The sequence below is a fragment of the Scyliorhinus canicula genome, chromosome 4 (genome assembly GCF_902713615.1).
Source record: "Scyliorhinus canicula chromosome 4, sScyCan1.1, whole genome shotgun sequence".
Lineage (NCBI taxonomy): Eukaryota > Metazoa > Chordata > Chondrichthyes > Carcharhiniformes > Scyliorhinidae > Scyliorhinus > Scyliorhinus canicula.
The window spans coordinates 2620854-2643501 of NC_052149.1; the positions used below are offsets into that span (position 1 = coordinate 2620854).

The 22648-nt window shown below is 53.1% G+C and overlaps 1 protein-coding gene across 5 annotated transcripts in view; it reads left to right on the forward strand.

The window, feature by feature from the left end:
• Window positions 1-21473, forward strand: part of LOC119964301 (netrin-G1-like) — a 728862-nt gene extending 707389 nt beyond the window's left edge. For 2 of the 5 annotated variants that reach the window (XM_038793578.1, XM_038793577.1), the window contains exons 6-9: window positions 6554-6619; window positions 7824-7991; window positions 18760-18894; window positions 20373-21473. In XM_038793578.1, coding sequence (XP_038649506.1) covers window positions 6554-6619; window positions 7824-7991; window positions 18760-18894; window positions 20373-20596 — 593 coding nt within the window. In that variant the 3' untranslated portion in view covers window positions 20597-21473. The remainder of the gene's footprint in view (window positions 1-6553; window positions 6620-7823; window positions 7992-18759; window positions 18895-20372) is intronic. The other 3 variants (XM_038793581.1, XM_038793579.1, XM_038793582.1) reach the window with 3 other exon arrangements.
• The last annotated feature ends 1175 nt before the right edge of the window (window positions 21474-22648 follow it).

A 22648-nucleotide genomic window follows, 5' to 3' on the forward strand; every position in this document is an offset into this window, starting at 1 on the left:
TCATTTAATACTCCTTTTGAAAAACGTGAACCTGGTGCAATAGGTGCTGAGGGGAATTGAGGAGGTGGGTAACATTCCTATTTTCCGATGTGCAGCTCAGGGACACTGGAACTGCTGCCCCAGTGCTGGGTGGGGGTGGGGGGACCCCTCAGGGAGGTTGGGCTTGTTTGGAGGGGCTGAAGCATTCCAGTTTGGGATCGCCCCTGAACTGAGAAGGGGGGGTTTCATCTGTGAGGCCTACAAGCCATCTTTAAATATTGTGGATACCCATAACAGGAGGAACTACATCTGCAGCCCGTCCATCCTACAAAACACTTCCAGGACTGAGCCCTGCTCTTGGTTACCTGCTGAAGGTCACTTAAACTCCCTTTCACTGTGAGCAGCCTCTAGCTGCACAGCTGAAGACTATTGTTAATACGGAATGACATGCTATTTGTGAGAGCGCTTTACCGCTGCAGGTTGTGTTTGCTGCTTGCTCCTGCTGGTGGCTGCAAATGCCTGGAGGCTGCTGTTGCTGTTTCCTTCCTTTTCTGTAGTCAGAAAGAAGGACAATGTTTTCCAAGATACCTGGGTCCTGGAACGCCGGGCTCAGGGGAATGTGCAAGTCCAGACGGCAATCCAGTTTGAAGCTGGAAGACGCTGTGGGACCTGCTGCATGACATTGATCCAAATGGGCCACCTGATGACACCGTTGAAGATATGCATTTACAGATTGCTGATACTTTAGTTGGTGTGGTGAGTGCTGCCTGTAACTGGCACGTCACCGCAGGTTAAACACACCGGAAAGTCAAGGATGTTCAACTGCACCTTGAACGGCGGTGGAATATATGTGGATGCCAGGATTTGGCTGCGGTGAGATTGGGCTGTGTGGGAGGGGCCTGCACAGCTGCAGCTCCTGGGCGGAGAATGGCTCTGATACGTGGAACAAGTTACACATTGATGGACAGATGATTTCCACAACAAAGTTCTGGACATGAAAAACATTCTCAGGCTTATCCTCCGTGTCTGTTGAGGGACCTGTGAGGGGCGATACCTTGTGGTTAATTTTTTGTGAAAATGAGCTGAAGGCCTCCAGTGTCGGGGATGTGCTGAGCAGACACATGACAGGTGACTGCGTCCTCCTCAGAACTCGAAGTTCGGCTCTTTTAATCAAAATAGCCTGCGAGAACTGGGTAAAAAGCATCCCCTCACCCTCTCCAATAGAAGCACAAGGAGCGAAAAACAGCAGCTCCAGAGGCTGAAAGCAGGCAAAAAACAACAGAAGCCAAGAAGAGCGAGCGATCGAGAGCACGGAGCCACGAGATGAAGAAACGCCAGCCACACCTGAAAGAGAGGGTTCAACAAGCCGCACATGGAGCTCCCCCTTGCCGGAGGGTGGATGGAAGAAGTTCCTCATCAGGGAGCTGAGAGGAAATCCGGGCTGACATACAAGCAGAGGTCAGAGTGACGGTTATGGAGGCCCTGGCCACCATTCAGATGGCTCTGGACAAGGCAGAGAGGCAACTAGAGACCCAGGGAAACACCATCAAAGAATTGGAAAGTGCAGGCCCCTCCCACGCGGCCCAATCTCACCGCAGCCAAATCTCAACAGACCAGAGTAACCGAATCGTCCCCCTGGAGACGGAAACCGCGAGGTTGGTGGTGACACAGGAAGCCTAAAGGGGACAATAGAGGACCAGGAGAATCTGAGGATAGCGGGCCTACCAGAGGGAACCAAAGGCAGGAACCCCACGGACTAAGTGGCCAAGATCCTGAGAAACCTGGGACAGCTTCTCCAACCCACCAGAGATAGAGTCCGCAGGTCAGTCCAGCCGAAACCCAGGGCCGGGTCGCAGAGAAGGGCCATAATCGGCAAGATGCACCGGTACCAGGGCCGGGAAAGAATCCTGTACTGATACAAATAGACAAAAACCCGCAACTGGGAAGGAAACCAGATTTGGATATATTAGGACATTGGGGCAGACCTGGCCAAGCATTGGGCAGAGTTCAACAGAGCAATGGCGTACAAATGTGGGTGAAATTTAGGGTGCTGTACCCTGTCAAACTGTTTGCTTTAATAAATTCAATTCAATTTGTCCAATTAAAGGGCAATTTAAGAACAAAGAACAATACAGCACAGGAACAGGCCCTTCGGCCCTCCAATCCTGTGCTGACCATGGTACCTCCCTAAACTAAAACCGTCTGCACTTACGGAGTCCGTATCCTTCCATTCCCACCCTATTCATATATTTGTCTAGATGGCCCTTAAATGCCGTTATCGTAGCCACTCCCACCACCTCCCCAGGCAGCGCGTTCACATATTTACCACCCTCTGTGTAAAAAACTTGCCTCACACATCTGTTCTAAACTTTTCCCCATGAATTTTAAACCTTTGTCCCCTAGTACTTAACTCTCCTACCTTAGGAAAGAGCATCTGACTATCCACTCTGCCTATGTCACTTGTAATCTTGCTGACCTCTATCAGGTCGCCTCTCAACCTCCATCGTTCCAGTGAGAACAGACCGAGTTTATTCAACCTCTCCTCATAGCTACTGCCCTCCATACCAGGCAACATCCTGGTAAACCTCTTCTGTACCCTCTCCAAAGCCTCCTCATCCTTCTGGTAGTGTGGCGACCAGAATTATACACAATATTCCAAATGAGGCCTAACTAAGGTCCTGTCCAGCTGCAACATGACTTGCCAATTTTTGAATTCAATACCCTGACCGTTGAAGGCCAGCATGCCGTATGCCTTCTTGACCACCTTACCCACATGCGTTGTCACGTTCAGTGATCGGTGGACATGCACGCCCAGATCTCTCTGCCTGTCAGCACTCGCAAGAGATCTACCATTTATTGTGTAATTCCTACATCCATTGGACCTTCCAAACTGCATTGCATCACACTTGTCCGGATTAAACTCCATCTGCTCATGGCTGATCCCATCCTGGCCTCAACTCCACCATCCTGCCCGTTCTCCATAACCCTTCAACCCATCACCAATTAAACATCTGTCTAACTCCTCCTTAAATTTACTCACTGTCCCAGCATCCACCCCACTCTGGGGTAGCGAATTCCACAGATTCACAATCCTTTGGTAGAAATAGTTTCTCCTCAAATCTGTTTTACATTTGCTACCTCTTATTCTGAGACTATGACCTCTCGTTCTAAAATGCCCACAAGAGGAAGCATCCGCTCCACGTCTATTTTGTCCATACCTTTTATCATCTTGTATACCTCAATTAGATCTCCCCTCATTCTTCTAAATTCTCGAGAGTATCGGCCTAAATTGTTCCATCTCTCCTCGACAAACCCCTCATCTCAGGAATCAATCTAGGGAACCTCCTCTCAACTGCCTCCAATGCCACTACATCTTTCCTCAAATAAGGGGCCCAAAACTGTGCACAATACTCCAGGTGCGGTCTCACCAATGCCTTGTATAGTTGCAGCAACACTTCCTTACCTTATACGGGGGGTGGGGTGGTTTAGCTCAGTGGGCTAGACAGTTGGATTTTGATGCAGAACAAGGCCAGCAGCACGGGTTCCATTCCCGTACCAGCTGAGAATTCTGAATTCTCCCTCTGTGTTCCCAAACAGGCGCCGGAATGTGGTGACTAGGGGCTTTTCACAGTAACTTCATTGCAGTGTTAATGTAAGCCTACTTGTGACAATAAAGATTACTCAATTACTTTTGCTATAAATGCCAACATGCCATTCACTTTCTTTATTATCTGCTCTACCTGCATGCTCGTTTTCTGTGACTGATGCACAAGGACAACCAGGTCCCTTTGCATCGGAGCGGCCCAAAGTCTCTTTATTTAAATAAAGTAATTAATGGCACGGATGTCACCTTGCGCGCACTGGGCATCATTAACAAGGGTTCCAGTCCCTGGCCGTTCAACCCGTGTACATCCACCACCTCTGTGTCATGCATGAGTGTACATGCTTCCCAGGGAGCCTGCATTGCAGCTACATCCTGGGTCACCCGGAGATCCCCAGCATCTTTGAGGACCGTTCCAGATGACGGGTTGGCTGTTGGGGATTAGAGATACCCGCAGAGGTCCTAGCTGATGATGCCAGAGCGGAGGCTAGAGTCTGAGACCCAATATAATGAGGCCCATGTTGCCACCTGTGCTGTCATTGAGCGGTGCATCGTACTGTTAGAAATGCAGTTCCGATGCCTGGGCCACTCTGGTGGTGCCCTGCAGTCCACCCCAGAGGGGTTCCCATTTTCTGGTGGTTTGCTGTGCCGGTCACAACCTGGCACAGTAGCGTGGTGACATGGTGAAGGGGGAGGTGAGATATGCGGCATCGGCTGAGGAGGAGGAGACGGAACAGGAGGACGAGGCTGGGGAAGCCCACAGGAGGGACTGAGGGTGAAGGACAGGCGGTCATTGGCCAGCTTGCCCAGAGGATCAGGGCAACCCTCATCCTCACCCAGTTCTCATTGGACGAGGCTTTGTCCGTCAACTCACCCTACCCTCCCTCCACCCCTCTACACCCCGCTTCCTGCCCCCGCGTCACACAGCCGTGTCCTACCATCTGTATCAGCTCTGGGATAATGTTGCCCAGCGAGGTGCGTGTCTGTGCGCTCGGGGGAATGTGGGGGTGACAGCTGTGACGCCTCGATGGTGGTCTCTGCGGAGCTCTCCTCCGAGTTGGTCTCTTGGGTGGTGGAGGGGGGATGAGGGAGGGGGGAGGGGGGGTGGTTTCGACTCTGGTTGGCCCGGCTTGATCAGGTGGCGATCCTGTGAGACATGTGGACATGTGGTCAGTGAGAGGGAAGGATCATTTTGACTGACATGAACAACTCACTTGGCAAAGGGGCAGTGGAACCCTCCCCTCTCTGGCACAGGCCAACTTCGCTGTCGGTGACCATTCCCTCCTCGGACAATTCCGCAATTTCCAGGGCTCGTAGGGGGTGAGTTTGTGGACCTCCGGTACTCTGCTCCCCCCATCTTGGCCCTTTCCTGCTTATACAAGCTATCCTCTCCTGTGGGGACAATAAAAGGCATTTTGATGGGTCAGGAGGGGGGTCTATAGCAGGTGGCAAGTGAGGGCACGGAAACTGGACGTGAAGGGGTTGTGCTGGTAGGTGCCAGGGTGTGCTGAAGAACAAGCATGAGGATTTGATGTGGGGAGGGAGCGAGCTGTCAGCCGGTGATTTATTGAAAGTGAAAATCGTTTATTGTCACGAGTAGGCTTCAATGAAGTTACTGTGAAAAGCCCCTAGTCGCCACATTCCGGCGCCTGTTCGGGAAGGCTGGTACGGGAATTGAACCGTGCTGCTGGCCTGCCTTGGTCTGCTTTCAAAGCCAGCGATTTAACCCAGCGTATTGGGAGTGGATTGGGAATGTGAGGGTGGCAGGCGGAGCTGATGCCAGTAGAGAGGTGGTAACTTACTCTGGTAGTTCATTAGAGGTAGTTGGTCTTCTTCCGAGTGACCATAACTCCCAGACTGACCCAGAGTGACCATAACTCCCAGACTGACCCAGAGTGACCATGACTCCCAAACTGACCGATAGTGACCATAACTCCCAAACTGACTGAGAATCACTGTCTCCCTAAACTGACCCAGAGTGACCATAACACCCAAACTGACCCAGAGTGACCATAACTCCCAAACTGACCCAGAGTGACCATAACTCCCAAACTGACCCAGAGTGACCATAACTCCCAAACTGACCCAGAGTGACCATAACTCCCAAACTGACCAGAGTGACCATAACTCCCAACTGACCCAGAGTGACCATAACTCCCAAACTGACCCAGAGTGACCATAACTCTCAAACTGACCCAGAGTGACCATAACTCCCAAACTGACCCAGAGTGACCATAACTCCCAAACTGACCCAGAGTGAGTGTAACTCCCAAACTGACCCAGAGTGACCATAACTCCCAAGCTGACCCAGAGTGACCATAACTCCCAAACTGATCCAGAGTGACCATAACTCCCAAACTGACCGATAGTGACCATAACTCCCAGACTGACCCAGAGTGACCATAACTCCCAAACTGACCCAGACTGACCCAGAGTGACGATAACTCCCAAACTGACCCAGAGTGACCATAACTCCCAAACTGACCCAGAGTGACCATACCTCCCAAACTGACCCAGAGTGACCCAGAGTGAGTGTAACTCACACTGACAGAGAGTGAGTGTAACTGACAATACTGACCGAGAATGACCAAACCTTCTCAGACTGACAGGGTTTGTGGTTTAGAGCAATGGGGACATCAGTTGCCTGAAGCTTTGGAATTCTCTCCCGAAAACCTCCTCCTCCCTCTGTCCTTTAACGATTCTCCTGGAAATCTCCCTCACTGACCGAGGGTCAGTTCCCCTGTCTGAGTTCCTTCTGCCATGTCTCAGTGTCAGGTTCTATCCCATTGATGCTAAAGAGGAGATAGAAACATCTCTTTGCTTATCCCCGCGACTGTCTTGCTGTGGGAGGCAGTGTGAACACAGTGTGAGTGTGAACACAGTGTGAGTGTGAACACAGACAGTCCTGTGTTCAGAACGGAGTCATTCTACAGCCCAGGTCAGTAATTGCAGATTCTTCCTGACACATTGCAGCTGACTCACATCGGGGTCACACGCAGCAAAGTATCTCAGCTCGAAAGGACGTGGAGACAACACAAGGTAGGAAATGACAAAGAATATGACGGATCGAGAGAACAGCAACTGCCATTTATACAGCGACGACTCACTACTGACCCTCTGACAGTGCGGCACTCCCTCAGTACTGACCCTCTGACAGTGCAGCACTCCCTCAGTACTGACCCTCTGACAGTGCGGCACTCCCTCAGTACTGACCCTCTGACAGTGCAGCACTCCCTCAGTACTGACCCTCTGACAGTGCAGCACTCCCTCAGTACTGACCCTCTGACAGTGCGGCACTCCCTCAGTACTGACCCTCTGACAGTGCAGCACTCCCTCAGTACTGACCCTCTGACAGTGCAGCACTCCCTCAGTACTGACCCTCTGACAGTGCAGCACTCCCTCAGTACTGACCCTCTGACAGTGCAGCACTCCCTCAGTACTGACCCTCTGACAGTGCAGCACTCCCTCAGTACTGACCCTCTGACAGTGCAGCACTCCCTCAGTACTGACCCTCTGACAGTGCAGCACTCCCTCAGTACTGACCCTCTGACAGTGCAGCACTCGCTCAGTACTGACCCTCTGACAGTGCGGCACTCCCTCAGTACTGACCCTCTGACAGTGCAGCGCTCCCCCAGTACTGACACCCTAACAGTGTAACACTTCCTCAGTACTGACCCTCTGACAGTGCGGCACTCCCTCAGTACTGACCCACTGACAATGCAGCACTCCCTCAGTACTGACCCTCTGACAGTGCAGCTCTCCCTCAGTATTGACCCTCTGACAGTACAGCACTCCCTCAGTATTGACCCTCTGACAGTGCAGCTCTCCCTCAGTATTGACCCTCTGACCGTGCAGCTTTCTCTCATTATGCTGGGTGATTTTTGTTTACATTTTTCACACTCTGGTCTCTGGTGGGACCAGAATTCTCGACTTTCTGACTCAGCTTTGAGAATGTTTCCCACTTTGCCGAGTCAGAAAGGGTCCTCATTTGTCCGAACTGTATGAAACCCGACACAGGAATCTCTAAACCCGCGACTGGGTTCATCCACTGCCACCTGCTGATTGAATGTAAACAGTAACGTGACCCCAATCTGATGTTCTCCCTTCAGGGCTAAAACCTGGATATTCCCTCCCTCCCATTGCAGCCATTTCCTTCCCACCTCCCATTCCTGCAGCATGTGACCCATTCCCAGTCTGTTTCCCACCTTCACCCCGTCTACACTCTCTGTCTTTTCCTTGCAAGACTGCCAATGTTTCGGCCACTCGAAGCGGTGCAGTTACCTTGATCTGCTCAGCACTGCCGTTTGTGTGAACTGTAAACACAACACTCGAGGCCAACACTGCCAGTTATGTCGGCTGGGTCACCATCGAAACCCTTCAGCACAGCTGGACCATCACAACGTTTGCTTAGGTCAGTTCCTGATATAATCTCCACTCTCACCTCCTTCATTCATCCGTCTGCTTTCAAACCAACACAGGAAACAAATATAATAACTTCAACAGTGCTGAGAAAAATAGCACCATAAATCTGTTCCCTTTCCCTAGTGATGGGGCCTGGTTCAACCTTTCCTTAGCAATGGGGCCTGGTCAACCTTTCCCTACCAATGGGGCCTGGGCTAACCTTTCCCTAGCGATGGGGCCTGGGTCAACCTTTCCCTAGTGATGGGGCCTGGGTCAACCTTTCCCTAGCAATGGGGCCTGGTCAACCTTTCCCTACCAATGGGGCCTGGGCTAACCTTTCCCTAGTGATAAGACCTGGTCCAACCTTTCCCCAGTGATGGGGCCTGGGTCAACCTTTCCCTCGCGATGGGGCCTGGGTCAACCTTTCCCTAGCGATTGGGCCTGGGCCAACCTTTCCCCAGCGATGGGGCCTGGGCTAACCTTTCCCCAGCGATGGGACTTGGGCCAACCTTTCCCTAGTGATGGGGCCTGGTCCAACATTTCCCTAGCGATGGGGCCTGGTCCAACCTTTCGCGAGCAATGAGGCCTGTTCCAACCTTTCCATAGTGATAAGGCCTGGGACAACCCTTCCCTAGCGATGAGGCCTGGTCCAACCTTTCCCCAGGGATGAGGCCTGGGCCACCCTTTCCCTAGCGATGAGGCCTGGTCCAACCTTTCCCTAGCGATGGGGCCTGGTCCAATCATTCCCTCGTGATAAGGCCTGGTCCAACCTTTCCCTAGCGATGGGGCCTGGTCCAACTTTTCCCTAGTGATAAAGCCTGGTCCAACCTTTCCCGAGCAATGGGGCCTGGTCCAACCTTTCCTTAGCGATGGGGCCTGGGCCAACCTTTCCTTAGCGATGGGGCCTGGTCCAACGTTTCCTTAGCGATGGGGCCTGGTCCAACCTTTCCCGAGCAATGGGGCCTGGTCCAACCTTTCCTTAGCGATGGGGCCTGGTCCAACCTTTCCCGAGCAATGGGGCCTGGTCCAACCTTTCCCCAGGGATGAGGCCTGGTCCAATCATTCCCTAGTGATGAGGTCTGGTCCAAGCTTTCCCTAGCGATGGGGCCTGGGCCAACCTTTCCCTAGCGATGAGGCCTGGGCTAACCTTTCCCTAGTGATAAGGCCTGGTCCAACCTTTCCCTAGCGATGGGGCCTGGTCCAACCTTTCCCTAGCAATGAGGCCTGGTCCAACCTTTCCCTAGCGATGGGGCCTGGTCCAACCTTTCCCTAGCGATGGGGCCTGGTCCAACCTTTCCCTAGCGATGGGGCCTGGTCCAACCTTTCCCTAGCGATGGGGCCTGGTCCAACCTTTCCCTAGTGATGGGGTCTGGTCCAACCTTTCCCTAGCGATGGGGCCTGGTCCAACCTTTCCCTAGCGATGGGGCCTGGTCCAACCTTTCCCCAGCGATGGGGTCTGGTCCAACCTTTCCCCAGCGATGGGGCCTGGTCCAACCTTTCCCTAGTGATGGGGTCTGGTCCAACCTTTCCCTAGCGATGGTGCCTGGTCCAACCTTTCCCTAGCGATGGGGCCTGGGTCAACCTTTCCCTAGTGATGGGGTCTGGTCCAACCTTTCCCTAGTGATGGGGTCTGGTCCAACCTTTCCCTAGCGATGGGGCCTGGTCCAACCTTTCCCTAGCGATGGGGCCTGGTCCAACCTTTCCCTAGCGATGAGGTCTGGTCCAACCTTTCCCCAGGGATGAGGGCTGGTCCAACCTTTCCCTAGCGATGAGGTCTGGTCCAACCTTTCCCCAGGGATGAGGGCTGGTCCAACCTTTCCCTAGCTATGAGGTCTGGTACAACATTTCCATAGTAATGAGGCGTGGTCCAATCTTTATCTAGTGATGGGGTCAGCTCCAACCATTCCTTAGTGATGCGGCCTGGTCCAACCTTTCCCTCGACATGGGGTCTGGTCCAGACTTTCCCTAGCAATGGGGCCTGGTCCAACCTTTCCCTAGTGATGAGGTCTGGTCCAACCTTTCCCTAGTGATGAGGTCTGGTCCAACCTTTCCCTAGTGATGAGGTCTGGTCCAACCTTTCCCCAGGGATGAGGGCTGGTCCAACCTTTCCCTAGTGATGAGGTCAGGTCCAACCTTTCCCTACTGATGGGGCCTGGTCCAACCTTTCCCTCGACATGGGGTCTGGTCCAGACTTTCCCTAGCAATGGGGCCTGATCCAGGCTTTCCCTAGCGATGAGGTCTGGTCCAACCTTTCCCTAGCGATGAGGTCTGGTCCAACCTTTCCCTACTGATGGGGCCTGGTCCAACCTTTCCTTAGTAATGAGACCCAGTCCAACCATTCATTAGCAATGGGGCCTGGCCCAACTACTTCCTAGAGATGGGGTATTATTGGCAGTGGACCAGATCCCAACAGCAACTAGGACACCAGACAGAAACCCCAATATTTTATTTTAAATTTGTCAGACAATGAGGAAAGGTACCTCACTCCAGGAGTAATTACGCTAAGAAATAGGGATATGGTAAATTAAAACAAACTTTATTATGAACGTAGTGTTATAATCTTTAACATCATACTCGAAAATGGGCAGCACGGTAGCATTGTGGATAGCACAACTGCTTCATAGCTCTAGGGTCCCAGGTTCGATTCTGGCTTGGGTCACTGTCTGTGAGGAGGCTACACATCCTCCCCGTGTGTGCGTGGGTTTCCTCCGGGTGCTCCGGTTTCCTCCCACAGTCCAAAGCAGGTTAGGTGGATTGGCCATGATAAATTGCCCTTCGTGTCCAAAATTGCCCTTAGTGTTGGGGGGGTTACTGGGTTATGGGGATAGGGTGGAGGTGTTGACCTTGGGTAGGGTGCTCTTTCCAAGAGCCGGTGCAGACTCGATGGGCCGAATGGCCTCCTTGTGCACAGTAAATTCTATGATAAAATATCTTACAATCACCTCTTAAACAATGCTAATTAATACAGTCACACAATAACCCTTAACTATTATCTTTACTCACTCAAACAGCTAAGCCATCTCAGCTCTCAATCTGCTTTAAATGCAAATAACAGACCCAGGCAAACTCGGTTAAAGATGTTCTTTGGGACTGTTTTAAGCGACAGACCTGAATCCTGTCAGGACAATGCAGGACCTCTCGCTGAAGTCTTCAGCAACTGTTTGACTTGCATCTCCAGAGCTGAACTGTCTGCTTTTCTGTCAAAACGCCTGGTACTCCAGTACCTCCAGCACCACCTTGGGGTGGCATGGTAGCACAGTGGTTAGCACTGCTGCCTCACAGCTTCAGAGACTCTGGTTCGATTCCAGCCTCGGGTCACTGTCTGTGCGGAGTCCGCACGTTCTCCCCGTGTCTGTGTGGGATTCCTCAGGGTGCTCCGGTTTCCTCCCAGAAGACCCGAAAGATGTGCAGGTTCGGTGGATTGGCCGCGCTAAATTGCCCCTTAGCGTCCAAAAAGTTAGGCGGGGTTGCTGGGTTATGGGGATAGGATGGAGGCATGGGCTTAGCTGGGGTGCTCTTTCCGGTGAGTGGTGCAGACTCGATGGGCTGAATGGGCTCTTTCTGCACTGTAAATTCTATGATTCTACCAACTGAACACAATGGGCGGGATTCTCCGCGATCGGCGCGATGGCCCGACGTCGGCATCAAAAACGTCGGGAACCACTCCGGTGTCGGGCAACTGGAAGTAGCAGAATTCTCCGCACTTCTGGGAGCTAGGCCAGCGCCGTAGGGCTTGGCGCCGCACCAGCCAGCACTGAAGGGACTGCGCGAGTTAGCGCATGCGCAGAACCGCCGGCATGGGTCCGCGCATGCGCAGACTGACCGGCGTATACTGCCGCATGTGCAGGGGGGTGTCTTCTCTGTGCCGGCCATGGTGGAGCCCTACAGGGGCCGGCACGAAAGGAAGAAGTGCCCCCATGGCACAGACCCGCCGGCAGATCGGTGGGCCCCGATCGCGGGCCAGGCCACCGTGGAGGCTGCCCCCGGGATCGGATCCCCCCCCCCGGCGCCTTCCTGAGGATCGCAGCAGCCAACATACCTGCCAGGTCCTGCCGTGTGGGACCATCTCCAATCCACGCCGGCGGGACTGGCCAAAAACGGGCGGCAGCTCGGTCCATCCGGGCCCGGAAAATTGCCGGGAGGAGGGAGCTGCCAACAGCCCCCGACCGGCATGGCGTGAATCCCCCCCTGCCCGAAAATACGGCAGCCGGCATCGGAGCGGTGGGGCGAGATTCACGTGCCCCCCCCTGAGCATTCTCCGAACCGGAGGGGGGGTCGGAGAAACCCACCCAATGTGTCTGACTAACTACTCCACAGGGAATTATAATCCATTAGCCCAAGCTTTTCCAATACTTTATTCACACCTCTGACTCCCAAAACCATAGTTATCTTTTAAATCAGGATTAGTTTTTTTGAAACATCTGACTGGTCACAAACACACCAACTCAGGCTTTTAACCCTTACTGCACCAAATAATCATAAGACAATATATCTGAAGTTCCTACATTCGCCAATGGGGCTTGGTGCAATCTTTTCTAAGCCAAGGGACCTGGTCCAACCTTACCCTAGTAACAGGGCCTGGTCTAACCTTACCCTAGTAACAGGGCCTGATCCAACCATACCCTAGTAACACGACCTGATCCAACCTTACCCTAGTAACACGACCTGGTCTAACCTTACCCTAGTAACAGGGCCTGATCCAACCATACCCTAGTAACACGACCTGATCTAACCGTACCCTAGTAACACGACCTGGTCTAACCTTACCCTAGTAACACGACCTGGTCTAACCTTACCCTAGTAACACGACCTGGTCTAACCTTACCCTAGTAACACGACCTGGTCTAACCTTACCCTAGTAACAGGGCCTGATCCAACCTTACCCTAGTAATACGACCTGGTCTAACCTTACCCTAGTAACAGGACCTGATCCAACCTTACCCTAGTAACAGGGCCTGATCCAACCATACCCTAGTAACACGACCTGGTCTAACCTTACCCTAGTAACAGGGCCTGGTCTAACCTTACCCTAGTAACACGACCTGGTCTAACCTTACCCTAGTAACAGGGCCTGATCCAACCTTACCCTAGTAACACGACCTGGTCTAACCTTACCCTAGTAACACGACCTGGTCTAACCTTACCCTAGTAACAGGACCTGGTCTAACCTTACCCTAGTAACAGGACCTGGTCTAACCGTACCCTAGTAACAGGGCCTGATCCAACCTTACCCTAGTAACACGACCTGGTCTAACCTTACCCTAGTAACAGGACCTGGTCTAACCTTACCCTAGTAACAGGACCTGGTCTAACCTTACCCTAGTAACAGGACCTGGTGCAACCTTACCCTAGTAACAGGGCCTGATCCAACCTTACCCTAGTAACAGGGCCTGATCCAACCTTACCCTAGTAACAGGACCTGGTCTAACCTTACCCTAGTAACAGGACCTGGTCTAACCTTACCGTAGTAACACGATCTGGACTAACCTTACCCTAGTAACACGACCTCGTCTAACCTTACCCTAGTAACACGACCTGATCCAACCTTACCCTAGTAACAGGACCTGGTCTAACCTTACCCTAGTAACACGATCTGGACTAACCTTACCCTAGTAACACGACCTCGTCTAACCTTACCCGAGTAAAAGGGACCTGGTGCAACCTTACCCTAGTAACAGGGCCTGATCCAACCTTACCCTAGTAACAGGGCCTGATCCAACCTTACCCTAGTAACAGGACCTGGTCTAACCTTACCCTAGTAACACGATCTGGACTAACCTTACCCTAGTAACACGACCTCGTCTAACCTTACCCGAGTAAAAGGGACCTGGTGCAACCTTACCCTAGTAACAGGGCCTGATCCAACCTTACCCTAGTAACAGGGCCTGATCCAACCTTACCCTAGTAACAGGACCTGGTGCAACCTTCCCCTAGTAACAGGGCCTGGTCCAACCTTACCCTAGTAACAGGGCCTGGTCCAACCGTACCCTAGTAACAGGACCTGGTGCAACCTTCCCCTAGTAACAGGGCCTGGTCCAACCTTACCCTAGTAACAGGGCCTGGTCCAACCTTACCCTAGTAACAGGGCCTGGTCCAACCTTACCCTAGTAACAGGGCCTGATCCAACCTTACCCTAGTAACACGACCTGGTCTAACCTTACCCTAGTAACACGATCTGGACTAACCTTACCCTAGTAACACGACCTCGTCTAACCTTACCCGAGTAAAAGGGACCTGGTCTAACCTTACCCTAGTAACACGACCTGGTCTAACCTTACCCTAGTAACACGATCTGGACTAACCTTACCCTAGTAACACGACCTCGTCTAACCTTACCCGAGTAAAAGGGACCTGGTGCAACCTTACCCTAGTAACAGGACCTGGTGCAACCATACCCTAGTAACAGGGCCTGATCCAACCTTACCCTAGTAACAGGGCCTGATCTAACCTTACCCTAGTAACACGACCTCGTCTAACCTTACCCGAGTAAAAGGGACCTGGTGCAACCTTACCCTAGTAACAGGGCCTGATCCAACCATACCCTAGTAACACGATCTGGACTAACCTTACCCTAGTAACAGGGCCTGGTCCAACCTTACCCTAGTAGGGGGGCTGGTTTAGCTCAGTGGGCTAATCAGCTGGTTTGTGATGCAGAACAAGGCCAGCAGCGCAGGTTCAATTCCAATACCAGCTAAGAATTCTGAATTCTCCCTCTGTGTACCTGAAGAGGCACTGGTATGTGGCAGCTTGGGGCTTTTCACAGTAACTTAATTGCAGTGTTAATGTAAGCGTACTTGTGACAATGAAGATTATTATTATTAATGGGGCCTGGTTCACTTTTTCCTAACAACAGCCTATTCCAATCATTCCATAGTAATGGGTATCTGATTTACCTTCCCCAGTAATGGGTCTTGGTCCACCTTTCCCTAGTAACGGGGCCTGGTCCACTTTTCCCTAGTAACGGGGCCTGGTCCACTTTTCCCTAGTAACGGGGCCTGGTCAAACCTTTCCCTAGTAACGGGGCCTGGTCAAACCTTTCCCTAGTAACGGGGCCTGGTCAAACATTTCCCTAGTAACGGGGCCTGGTCAAACCTTTCCCTAGTAACGGGGCCTGGTCAAACATTTCCCTAGTAACGGGGCCTGGTCAAACATTTCCCTAGTAACGGGGCCTGGTCAAACCTTTCCCTAGTAACGGGGCCTGGTCAAACATTTCCCTAGTAACGGGGCCTGGTCAAACATTTCCCTAGTAACGGGGCCTGGTCAAACCTTTCCCCAGTAACGGGGCCTGGTCAAACATTTCCCTAGTAACGGGGCCTGGTCAAACCTTTCCCCAGTAACGGGGCCTGGTCAAACATTTCCCTAGTAACGGGGCCTGGTCAAACATTTCCCTAGTAACGGGGCCTGGTCAAACATTTCCCTAGTAACGGGGCCTGGTCCAACCTTTCCCTAGTAACGGGGCCTGGTCAAACATTTCCCTAGTAACGGGGCCTGGTCAAACATTTCCCTAGTAACGGGGCCTGGTCAAACCTTTCCCTAGTAACGGGGCCTGGTCAAACCTTTCCCTAGTAACGGGGCCTGGTCAAACATTTCCCTAGTAACGGGGCCTGGTCAAACCTTTCCCTAATAATGGAGCCTGGTCAAACATTTCCCTAGTAACGGGGCCTGGTCAAACCTTTCCCTAGTAACGGGGCCTGGTCAAACATTTCCCTAGTAACGGGGCCTGGTCAAACATTTCCCTAGTAACGGGGCCTGGTCAAACCTTTCCCTAGTAACGGGGCCTGGTCAAACCTTTCCCTAGTAATGGGGCCGGGTCAAACCTTTCCCTAGTAACGGGGCCTGGTCAAACCTTTCCCTAGTAATGGGGCCTGGTCAAACCTTTCCCTAGTAACGGGGCCTGGTCCAACCTTTCCCTAGTAATGGGGCCTGGTCCAACCTTTCTCTAGTAACGGGGCCTGGTCCAACCTTTCCCTAGTAACGGGGCCTGGTCCAACCTTTCCCTAGTAATGGGGCCTGGTCAAACCTTTCCCTAGTAACGGGGCCTGGTCAAACCTTTCCCTAGTAACGGGGCCTGGTCAAACCTTTCCCTAATAATGGAGCCTGGTCAAACCTTTCCCTAGTAACGGGGCCTGGTCCAACCTTTCCCTAGTAACGGGGCCTGGTCAAACCTTTCCCTAGTAATGGGGCCTGGTCAAACCTTTCCCTAGTAACGGGGCCTGGTCCAACCTTTCCCTAGTAACGGGGCCTGGTCAAACCTTTCCCTAGTAACGGGGCCTGGTCAAACCTTTCCCTAGTAACGGGGCCTGGTCAAACCTTTCCCTAGTAACGGGGCCTGGTCAAACCTTTCCCTAGTAACGGGGCCTGGTCCAACCTTTCCCTAGTAACGGGGCCTGGTCAAACCTTTCCCTAATAATGGAGCCTGGTCAAACCTTTCCCTAGTAATGGGGCCGGGTCAAACCTTTCCCTAGTAACGGGGCCTGGTCAAACCTTTACCTAATAATGGGGCCTGGTCAAACCTTTCCCTAGTAACGGGGCCTGGTCAAACCTTTACCTAATAATGGGGCCTGGTCAAACCTTTACCTAATAATGGGGCCTGGTCCAACCTTTCCCTAGTAATGGGGCCTGGTCCAACCTTTCCCTAGTAATGGGGCCTGGTCAAACCTTTCCCTAGTAATGGGGCCTGGTCAAACATTTCCCTAGTAACGGGGCCTGGTCAAACCTTTCCCTAGTAACGGGGCCTGGTCAAACCTTTCCCTAGTAATGGGGCCTGGTCAAACCTTTCCCTAGTAACGGGGCCTGGTCAAACCTTTCCCTAGTAACGGGGCCGGGTCCGACCATTCCCTAGTAATTGGGGCCTGGTCAAACCTTTCCCTAGTAACGGGGCCGGGTCCGACCATTCCCTAGTAATTGGGGCCTGGTCCAACCTTTCCCTAGTAATTGGGGCCTGGTCAAACCTTTCCCTAGTAACGGGGCCGGGTCCGACCATTCCCTAGTAATTGGGGCCTGGTTCAACCTTTCCTTAGTGAAGGGGTTTGGTCCCACCTTTCCCTAAATATGAGGCCTGGTCCAACCTTTCTCTAAATATGGGATCTGGTCCAACCATTCTCCAGCGATGAGGCTGGTCCAATGTTTCCCTCGCGATGACACCTGGTCCAAGCTTATCTTAACAATCGGGCCAAGTCCAACGTTTTTCTAATAATGGGGCCTGGGCCAACCATTCCTTAGCAATGGGATCTGTCTCAACCTTTCTGAATATCCAGCTTCGAATCCCGGCCCCGGGTCACTGTCCGTGTGGAGTTTGCACATTATCCCTGTGTCTGCGTGGGTTTGACCCCCACCACCCGAAGATGGGCAGGGTAGGTGGATTGCCCACGCTAAATTGCCCCATAATTGGGGAAAACATAATTGGGTACTCTAAATTAAAAACACTATTTCCCAGACCTGGGGCATTCCGGCAATGGCGGAGAATCCTGCTGACCAGGCAGACAGGGCATCTGTGACTTCATGGACGCATTGCGGGCTGTAGGTTGTGAAATGCCACACAATCCCCGCTCGAGCCCTGGAATAAATCCGAGGCACTGATATGCAGGGTTGTGGTGTCCTTGACAGCCACTGTAAATGGGTATCCCCCTCCTCCACGTGGTGCCAAGACTGCAAGGACATGGCACAGGTGCTGCACCGTCTCCGTGTTGAGGCAGAGCTTCCGGTGGCACATGCCACCTGTCATCTCCTCAAACGAACAACGATGCCTGTACACCTGAGGCCGTCGCTGGCCTCCCCTACTGGGTCCCTCCCCAACCTGGTGAGCGACCAGATGCTCAGGGTGTGGGGCCGACCCCTGAACATGGGCTGCCACCTCGAGCGTGTGACGACACTCTGCCGCTGCCTTCTCTAGTGTCTGGGCTTCATTCCCGATTTCGAAGATACCTACTCACCTCCTCCGATCCTCTCAGCAACCATACACCAGCTTCCCGTTTTTAGTTAGGTGCACTAAAGGGTGTCCACGTGACCTCCCGCTGGAGAGCCGGTTAGATCTCAGGAGTCCGTTGGAGATGGAGACTGCCCTCAATTGATATTAACTTGAACCGTACCCCTGCTCAGCGGGACCCGGAACCCGCCAGCGGGAGAGGGCCGGTTAGATCGGCGTCCAGCGCGGATCCTGATTCAAGCCTCTCCCACAATCTAACTGGCTCGCACGGATCCACTCCGGGTGCAACAAGGCCGGTAGCTCACGTCCATCTTCTTACATCTCTCCAATGAAACCCTTTCATCACTCTAAAGATCTTTTTCACGTCAGCCCTCCTCTTTTCTATAGAAACAATCTCAAGCTTGTTCAGGTTTCCAGTTAGTTCTGTTCTGCTACCATTCCACAATATCTTATTTTACACCGAACCCAGTGACTGTCTCTGCTTTCTAAATGACGGAGACAGAAATGTTTGCAGTTTTCCAATTGGATCGACAAGTTTGTTCCATGTTGACATAATTTCTCTGCTGGTGGATTCTACCCTGTGGTAATGAAGCCATTGTTTAGTTTGCCTTTCCTTGGCCGTGTTAATCAGTGTTGATTGTGTGTAGTTTCCCAGACAGTGGAACACAGGTTGTGTACACTCAGTTTGTGCAGCATTGAAACTCTTTCTCAGGTGTTGGAGACTTTGTTTTATTCTCTGAGTCTGGCCGTCCCTTGTCCTGGGTCACGGTCATTTGTGTTACTGACTTTGTGTTGATGTGTTTGATTGGGAATCTGTGTGTAGTGTGTGTGTGTGTGTGTCTTGTTTCCACAGACTGTAAGTGTAATCCTGACGGCTCATTACACCATCGCTGCAATGACACGGGATATTGTGACTGTAAGGCTGGTGCAACAGGACCCAAGTGCGACAGGTGCCTGCCCGGGTATTACTGGCACAGGGGTTGTCAAGGTAAGAGACCATTCCACACCAGCTCCTGCCCCCTCTCCACCCCGGATTCTGTGTGTCAGTGTCAGCAGAGTATCGGATAATCGAGTTACTGTGGGGAAACTCAGAGGCTGTTAGTGAGTGAACCCTCTCGAAAGACTCAACATCCTCCCTAAAATATGGTGACCACGACGGGAGACAATTTGATCCACAGTCTCTCCTTCAACATTTAATCAGCAATTTTATTCTCTTGACCCACTCCCTTCATTAAAACTCGAGCCTTTGGTCACTTTACCTACTCTCACTTCTTTTTTTAAAAAGTATTTTTATTAGACGTTGAACACTTTATACATAAACAACCAGCACAACAAAATATGTATCAACAATCCCAGAAAACAAATATATTTTAAAAAGCACCAACAATTATAATCACCCCTTCCCAATGAAACATCCTCCCTTCCTCGACCCCCTAAAAGCTCACAGAGACCAGGGCTGGGATTCTCCCCTACCCGGCGGGGCGGGGGGTCCCGGCATGTCGGAGTGGCGTCAACCACTCCGGCATCGGGCCACCCAACGGTGTGGTATTCTCCGCACCTTTAGGGGCTAGGCACACGCCAGAGTGGTTGGCGCCCCGCCGACCGACGTGAACGGCCTTTGGCGCCCCGCCGACCGGCGCCATGGCTGGCCGAAAGGCCTTCGCCGGTCGGCGTGAGTCCGCGTGTACGCCGGAGCGTCAGTGGCCGCAGACGTCACCCCGGCGCATGCGCGGTGGAAGGGGTCTCTTCCGCCTCCGCCATGGTGGAGGCCGTGGTGGCACTGGCCCGCCCGCCAATCGGTGGGCCCCGATCGCGGGCCAGGCCACCGTGGGGATCGCCCCGCGCACCGCCCCCCCAGGACCCCGGCGCCCGCTCCCGCCGCCTGCTCCCGCCGGCACCAGATGTGGTTTAAACCACGTTGGCGGGAGAGGCCTGACAGCGGCGGGACTTTGGGCGATCGTGGGCCGGAGAATCGCGAGGGGGGCCCATCGACCGGCGCGGGGGGCCCACCGACTGGCGCGATTCCCCCCCCCCCGCCAATTCCCGGGTGGCAGAGAAATCCGGCCACGGTGGGGGCGGGATTTACGCCGGCCCCAGGCGATTCTCCGACCCTGCGGGAGTCAGAGAATTCAGCCCCAGATCTTTGAAATTTAATATAATAACAATAATAATCACTTATTGTCACAAGTAGGCTTCAATGAAGTTACTGTGAAAAGCTCCTAGTCACCAGATTCCAGCGCCTATTCAGGGAGGCCGGTACGGGAATCGAATCCGCGCTGCTGCCTTGTTCTGCATTACAAGCCAGCTGTTTAGCCCACTGTGCTAAACCAGCCCCTAATCTTTATTCTATTCTCAGTGCCTGGATGTTGTTGGAAGGTGGAACCCTGGGAGTGGTGACATTGAAACTATCTGTGATGTGGGGAGATTTTCAATCAGCTGATCTTTCTTGTTTGTGATCTTTTTCAGCCAGAGTGTGTGATAACTTGCTGTCACGATGTGAGAATGGAGGAGTGTGTGAGGACAATGGGAGGTGTCTCTGCCCCACTCCCTACACCGGCCTCCTGTGTGAGAAAGTCCAATGCAGGAAGGGGGCAGTAGGATGTGTCTCGAAATCCCCCCGAGACCCCACCTTACACCAAGTGCTGCTCTCACTGACTGCGCTGCTAATCGTCGCCAACATACCGCTCTGACCTGCTTCCAGCACCGTGGACACTCACGGGAAGGTGCAGAGAGCACAGGACAATCCAGGGCTTACTGTGTCGCTGTTAAAACACGCTCCCCCCCCTCACACACCCCACCCTGGGAAAGACAAACTGGGTTACAAACCTGACCCCCACTCAGCCAACCGACCGCATCTCAGATCCTGGACGGAATCAGCAGTCAGTGGGGACTGGAATCTCCGACTGCCCCCGGATCCAAGGCAGCAGCTAATATTCATTCTACAGGCGCCAGCCACTCATCCCAACTTCAGCTTTGACACAAAGAAACAAAGGAAGGATTTGCATTTCCCTAGCGCCTTTCACTAGCTCAGGACGTTCCAAAGCTTTCCGGCCATTGGAGGACATTTCAACCAATAGCGATCTGTGAATGATGTGATATTCTGTCTGTGATGTTGCTAAAGGGGTAAATATTGATCAGGACACTGGGAGACAGGGAACTCCCTCTGCTCTTCCTGCACAGAGTGAGGTCATCCATCTAAAAGAACAGGAACTCCCGCTTTAACACCTCACCCAAAAGGTGGAAACTCCGACAGGGAATTCCTCAGTGTCTTCTGCAGACAATTCCCACTAACTCAGTCTGTCTGTGGCCCTCTCCCTGTGAGGGATTACTGAGTGGGGACATGGCCTCTCTGTCAGGGAGTCACTAACCCATGGAATATGAGGGACAGTTTGGGGCTTCCCACATTCGGGAATTCAGTGAGCATTCCTGGCACAGGGGTAATTCAACACTTCCACCTTATCCCCTCACACACAGCACAGCACTCCCTCAGTACTGACCCTCTGACAGTAGAGCGCTCCCTCAGTACTGACCCTCTGACAGTGCAGCACTCCCTTAGTACTGACCCTCTGACAGTGCAGCACTCCCTCAGTACTGACCCTCTGACAGTGCAGCACTCCCTCAGTACTGACCCTCTGACAGTGCGGCACTCCCTCAGTACTGACCCTCAGACAGTGCAGCACTCCCTCAGTACTGACCCTCAGACAGTGCAGCACTCCCTCAGTACTGACCCTCTGACAGTGCAGCATTCCCTCAGTACTGACCCTCTGACAGTGCGGCACTCCCTCAGTACTGACCCTCTGACAGTGCAGCACTCCCTCAGTACTGACCCTCTGACAATGCAGCACTAGCTCAGTACTGACCCTCTGACAGTGCGGCACTCCCTCAGTACTGACCCTCTGACAGTGCAGCACTATCTCAGTACTGACCCTCTGACAGTGCAGCACTCCCTCAGTACTGACCCTCTGACAGTGCGGCACTCCCTCAGTACTGACCCTCTGACAGTGCGGCACTCCCTCAGTACTGACCCTCTGACAGTGCAGCACTCCCTCAGTACTGACCCTCTGACAGTGCGCCCCTCTCTCAGTACTGACCCTCTGACAGTGCGGCACTCCCTCAGTACTGACCCTCTGACAGTGCAGCACTCCCTCAGTACTGACCCTCTGACAGTGCGCCCCTCTCTCAGTACTGACCCTCTGACAGTGCGGCACTCCCTCAGTACTGACCCTCTGACAGTGCAGCACTCCCTCAGTTGCTGCTCCAATTACAGTTTAAACTCTCTCACTCACAGAAGTCAGCTCACTACCACCTCTTCAAGGGCAATTAGGGATGGCCATGAAATCCTGGCCTGGACAGCGATGTCCACATCCTATGAAAGTATGAAAATCAACACGGTTCAGTATGTTAAACCCCATCCCTGTGCCACATGTGGATTGGATGGGGAGCAGCTGGGGGTGGGGGGGGGGGGGTGGGGCTGTATCAGGCCCCTGTGGGCGGATGGGGAGCAGTTGGGTGGTGTGGGGTGGGCTGTACCTGGCCCGTGTGGGCAGATGGGGAGGAGTTGGGTGTGGGGCTGGGGCTTGGGGTGGGGCTGTATCAGGCCCGTGTGGGCGGATGGGGAGGAGTTGGGGGGGTGTGGGGCTGGGGCTGGGGGGTGGTGGGGGGCTGTATCTGGCCCCTGTGGGGAGGATGGGGAGCAGTTGGGGGGTGTGGGGCTGGGGGGTGGGGGTTGGGGTGGGGCTGGG